The sequence below is a fragment of the Physeter macrocephalus genome, unplaced genomic scaffold, assembly GCF_002837175.3.
Source record: "Physeter macrocephalus isolate SW-GA unplaced genomic scaffold, ASM283717v5 random_1432, whole genome shotgun sequence".
Taxonomy (NCBI): domain Eukaryota; kingdom Metazoa; phylum Chordata; class Mammalia; order Artiodactyla; family Physeteridae; genus Physeter; species Physeter macrocephalus.
The window spans coordinates 1787-7189 of NW_021146907.1; the positions used below are offsets into that span (position 1 = coordinate 1787).

General features: G+C 53.0%; 1 protein-coding gene across 3 annotated transcripts in view; it reads left to right on the top strand.

Annotated features, from left to right (window-relative positions):
* The first annotated feature begins 394 nt into the window (after positions 1–394).
* The window catches only part of NKAIN1 (sodium/potassium transporting ATPase interacting 1), a 7895-nt gene continuing 2886 nt past the window's right edge, over positions 395–5403 (top strand). Inside the window, exons 1-4 of one of the 3 annotated variants that reach the window (XM_028487172.2) lie at positions 399–1454; positions 2862–2942; positions 3961–4158; positions 4517–4577. In XM_028487172.2, coding sequence (XP_028342973.1) covers positions 1395–1454; positions 2862–2942; positions 3961–4158; positions 4517–4577 — 400 coding nt within the window. In that variant the 5' untranslated portion in view covers positions 399–1394. Of the gene's footprint in view, positions 1455–2860; positions 2943–3944; positions 4159–4516; positions 4578–5403 lie in introns of those variants that run through there. The other 2 variants (XM_028487171.2, XM_028487173.2) reach the window with 2 other exon arrangements.

A 5403-nucleotide genomic window follows, 5' to 3' on the forward strand; every position in this document is an offset into this window, starting at 1 on the left:
GGGAGGGAGTTTCCAAAACAAAGAGATAAGTTCTGTCAACAGAAAAAGGAATATGGGACAGTCAATAACAACTGGTATCCTTGGTACCTTTGTTCCTAAATGTATCAGCTGAAAGGTTGAACCAGGGGCTTCTAGAAAGGGAGTGTTGATTGAGTCCTGTATCAGTTACCTTTTGCTGCGTAACAAATCCCTCCAAAATGTAGTGGTTTAAAACAACCATTTTAGGGAATTCCCCGGTGGTCCAGTGGTTACGACTCAGCACTTTCACTGCCATGGGCCTGGGTTCGATCCCTGGTCAGGGAACTAAGATCCTGAAAGCCATGTGGCACAGCCAAAAATTGAAGAAAAATAATAATAAAAAATAAAACAACCATTTTATTTAGCTCACGATTCTGTGGGTCAGCTGGGAGATTTTTTGGTCTGGTGACCTGTCTTTGGTCAGTTGGGGGGTTGGCTAGCATCTGAATGATCTAGGATGGCCTCACTCGTGTGTGTTGATGGTTGACTGGCTGTCAGCTGGGGTGCCTTGGTTCTTTTCCCTGTGGCCTCTCCTCCTCCAGCCGGTCGGCTTGAGCTCTTTCACAAGGTGTTCTCTGTGTTACAAGTATAACAAGTGGGCAAGCTCCAATGCACCCGCGTTTTTCAAGCCTTCACTAGCTTCCTGTTTGCTAAAGTCCCCTTGAACAAAGCAAGTCACATGACCAAGCACAGAATTAGTGTGGGAGGGCACTGCTAAAGAGCATGGAAGTAGGAAGAAAAAGAATTTGAGGCCAATTGTGCAACCTACTATAGCTCCCTCAGGGACAGGGAGTGAAAAAAATCCCTTTTCTCTGTAACCCATGGATCCCATGGGCCAGGGCAACCTCCAGATAGGGGTCCTTGGAAGAACGTGACCGAGCCCCCGGGCTTCCCCGGGGTCTCCAGGGCCCTGGCTCAGCCCTAGGCCAGAGCTAGGGGGAGGCAGTCTGGATCCTGACTACACGGGCAGAGACCCGCCCCCCAGGGAAAGTATAGGTGCCAATGGGGAGGCTTCTTGGCAGGGAGGAAGGCGTTCTGAACCCTGGCTCCCATCTCCCTTTAGCCCACCCCAAAGTGATGAACAGGGCTCTGTCCCGCTCATCCTCACAGACCTGTCCTCACCTCCCAGCATCCCTTTGGTACGGTGGGGCTGGGATGGCTCTGAGACGTGAGTATAATCAGGTCATGTTTCCTCATCACCATGGTAACCGGTGTCACCTGCTCCACAGGGTTGAAAAGGAGTACCTGTCCTCCTTTTTTAGGTGGCGACTGTGGCCTCAGCCTGCTCTTTCCCACAGGTGGCTGCGTTGGAGCGGCAGATCTTTGACTTCCTGGGCTACCAGTGGGCTCCGATCCTAGCCAACTTCCTGCACATCATGGCAGTTATCCTGGGCATCTTTGGTACCGTGCAGTACCGCTCCCGGTACCTCATTCTGGTATGGCTCACTTGGCCTCTCCACAAGCCAACCCCCTCTTCTCATCCCCATCCGTTCCCACCTCGTTCTCCAGCCAAAGCTGCCCTCCACCCTGGGCACCTAGACCCCTGCCTCTGTCTTGGCTGCAGCCCAGCTGGTGATGTGGATGTCCAAATCCCAATGCTTCTTTGCTCAGTGGAGACAAAATTAGTATTTTTTTCCTAAAGGATTTTCTACAGAAAATTTCAAATATTAACAAGGTATATCATTTAGTGAGTGCCTACCATATGCCAGGCACGTGCTAAGAGTTTCACCTGCTTTACTTATCTTTACGACAGCCCTGCGAAGTATATCTTATCTCCATTTTCCAGATGAGGAAGTGAGGCTCAGAAAGGTGACAAGGCTTCCTAAAGTCACACAGCTAATAAGTGGCAGGGTTAGAGCATCCTGTCCAGAGCGAAGGCTCCTGCCGCATCACCACGCTGCCCCAGTAAGCCCGTGCGAGGGATGGACTCTGTCTTGTTTGTTTCTCAAGTTGCTTCAGGAAGGCTTGGCTTCTGTCCCTCGATGTTCATCAAAAATGTGGTCTAGTGTGGCCTTGAGGCCAACGCCTCCTGTGCCCCAATCCCAGGAGTGCATTATGTCCCTGGCTCCCTCCTACTTCCTCTTTCCAAGCTCTGGGCCTTGATGATCAAACTCCTGTTTTCAACTAGTCTCATTCTTGTCCCTTGCTCTTCCTCAGGGACTCATTTATACACCTCTCTTGAGGGAAAAGGCTTTTCGGTAGATTTACTACATAAATGCTTGACACCAAAAGCAACAATGCCACGTAATGTCACGCCACCCGCAGAGCCCACTCGCGCTCATTCTAGGGCTTCTCCACACCTCCCACAGGCTCAGTTCCAGAAGCCAGGTGAACAGAGCCCTTCCACAGCTCTCCCTCACCTGAGATAAGAGGACCCTTCTCTCCAGTTCTCAGGAAAGCCCCCGGCACCACTGTAAACGACACTGTCTGCCAAACGGCTGCCACTGGCTTAGGCATAGGATTTGGGTGGAAATATCCAGCTCCTCTCTAGTTCTTTGCCATGGGTAGGATGCCATCTGGTGTCTGTGGTTCTCTGCAGAGTGGATAGGATTAGCTACCAGAGGACTTAGGTTTGTATGCCAGCCCTACCTCTTCCTAGCTGTGTGATCTTGGAAAATGTAAACCTCTCTGAGCCTTAACTTAGTTATCTTGAAAGGGAAAGACAGTGCCTTCCCTGCAGGGCTCTCGCAAGGACTGGATGGATGTAAAATGATCTGTAAACGATATTGCTCTCTGAGTGAGGCATTGTCATAGTTTCCCCTGCAAAGGTCTCCTCAGTCCATTGACCCACCCCATCCCCACTCCTCCAGGCCCCACCCTGATCCCACCTCTGCTTTCCCCAGTATGCAGCCTGGCTGGTGCTTTGGGTTGGCTGGAATGCGTTTATCATCTGCTTCTACTTGGAGGTTGGACAGCTGTCCCAGGTAAGCCTCAGGCCTGGCAGTGCCAGAGGGCAGAGCCTGACCTTTCCCATCCCCTGCCCCAAGGGCTCCTGTGGCGTGAGTCTCAGGGGCATCATCTCTTGAAGAGACCGCCCTCTACACATTCAAGTAATCTGTGCTCCCCATCCCCCATCCCTATGTTTTCATTTCTGGCATCCTCCGTACTTCTTAAAAACAAATGATGGGGAATTCCCTCGCAGTCCAGAGGGTGGCTTACCCTCTCTGAGCTTCAGTTTCCTCATCTAGTAAGTATAGTTAATAGAAACCCTAATTTCATGTGGTTGCTGAGGGGATGAAAGGAGATCGAACATCTCAGTGCCTGGCACCAAGTCAGCATGCAGTGAATATTTGTTAATGGACTGCCTGAGTGAATGGACTGAGGAAAACACAGATGCACATGTGGGTAAGAACTTCTGATGTAGGCCAGCCCCTTCTCCATTTCAAAAGGGGAGACCAAGGTCTAAAGAGGAGAGGTTTGCCCAGGGTCACACACAGGGAGCAGTGGAGAGGCTGAATGGGCTGTGAAGGGGTCTGTATTGAGGATTTCACCAACAGCTGGATAATTGGACCCGGTCACCATTAATGTCCCTTCCAGCCCTGAAATTCTGAGACTCCTGTGGGTTTGAACCAGCCTCTTCCATCTCTGATGGAGCAGTGAGGCCTGCATGGTCATCAAGCGCCACCTACTGGCCAAATGTAGACTTGCAGATACAGACTTCCTCCATACCTTTCACAAATCAAGCCAGGAAAGGAAGCCGTTACAACAACCCAGGTGTGAAGCAGACCTTATATAAAGTCTTCTGGAGGGAATTCCCTGGCGGTCCATTTTCACTGCCGGGGCCCGGGTTCGATCTCTGGTCAGGGAACTAGGATCCCACAAGAAGTGCGGTGCTGCCAAAAAAAAAAAAAGAAGTCTCCTGGAGCCTGGGAAGGATTTCCGCCCCTTCCCCCCCCACCGCCTCCGGCCCAAGCTCAGTATCCTAGGCCCCTCTGCCCCTAGGACCGGGACTTCATCATGACCTTCAACACATCCCTGCACCGCTCCTGGTGGATGGAGAACGGGCCAGGCTGCCTGGTGACACCTGTCCTGAACTCCCGCCTGGCCCTGGAGGACCACCATGTCATCTCGGTCACCGGCTGCCTGCTTGACTATCCCTACATTGAAGCACTCAGCAGTGCCCTGCAGATCTTCCTGGCTGTGAGTTCTCCTGTCCCCCTGCCTGTCCCAGCCCTGCCCTAGGCGCTTCACACACACAGTTACATAATCCTCTTTCCTCTTAACAAGCCAGTAAGGTATTGCCCAGGTCCAACTGGGGAAACTGAGGCTCAAAGAGGTAAAATAATTACTTGTCCAAAATCACACTCCCAGAACGGAGAATAGAACCAGGTATATTAAGTTTAAGGCGCAGTCATTTGACTTGGAGTTGTTATGGGTTTGCCTTCCTCTTAGCACACATGGCCCCCCCAGCGGGGGTGGGCAGGGCCAGACAGGGGGTGAAGGAAGAGCTTCCCTCTCCTCCCTCCCTCCCTCCCTGACGCGCTGTGTCCTCCCCCAGCTGTTCGGCTTCGTGTTCGCCTGCTACGTGAGCAAAGTATTCCTGGAGGAGGAGGACAGCTGTGAGTGTGGAGCCCCTAGGGAATTGGGGAAAACTGGCCGCGTGCCACCCCACGCAGTCAGCACCCTGGACAGGGGCCAGAGCAGGAGGGAGCCCTGGGTCATTTTAAGGCAGCGGTCCCCAACCTTTTTGGCACCAGGGACCGGTTTCGTGGAAGACAATTTTTCCATGGACGGGGGGTAGGGGGTGCTTTCGGGATGATTCAAGTGCATTGATTTATTATGGTCTCTGTGCAGTCAAACCTCTCTGCTAATGATAATCTATATTTGCAGCCGCTCCCCAGCACTAGCATCACGGCCTCAGCTCCACCTCAGATCAGGCATTAGATTCTCATAAGAAGCACGCAACCTAGATCCCTCGCATGCGCAGTTCACAGTAGGGTTCTTGCTCCTATGAGAATCTAATGCCGTTGCTGATCTGACAGGAGGCGGAGCTCAGGCGGTAATGTGAGCAATGGGGAGCGGCTGTAAATACAGATGAAGCTTCGCTCGCTTGCCTGCCGCTCACCTGCTCTGCGGCCCAGTTCCTAACACCAGTACCGGTCTGTGGCCTGGGGGTTGGGGATCCCTGATTTAAGGGGCCCCTCTGGGGGCTGGGGAAGAAGAGGCAGCAGGGTGAGTGGGGATCTGCATAACCAGCCCATTCTGGGCTGAGGCCCAGACATCCAGGTGCCCAGTCCAAGGCTCCAGCACTGCCCCGCTACCTGCCCCTCTTAGGCCCCTTCCTGTCGCTCTGAGGGGCTCCACAGCCCCACTCCTGTCAAGCACCTTCCATTCCCAGTTCGGCCGACTCCCACCCCCAACAGGTCTTGCCCCCCCCGCCCCCCC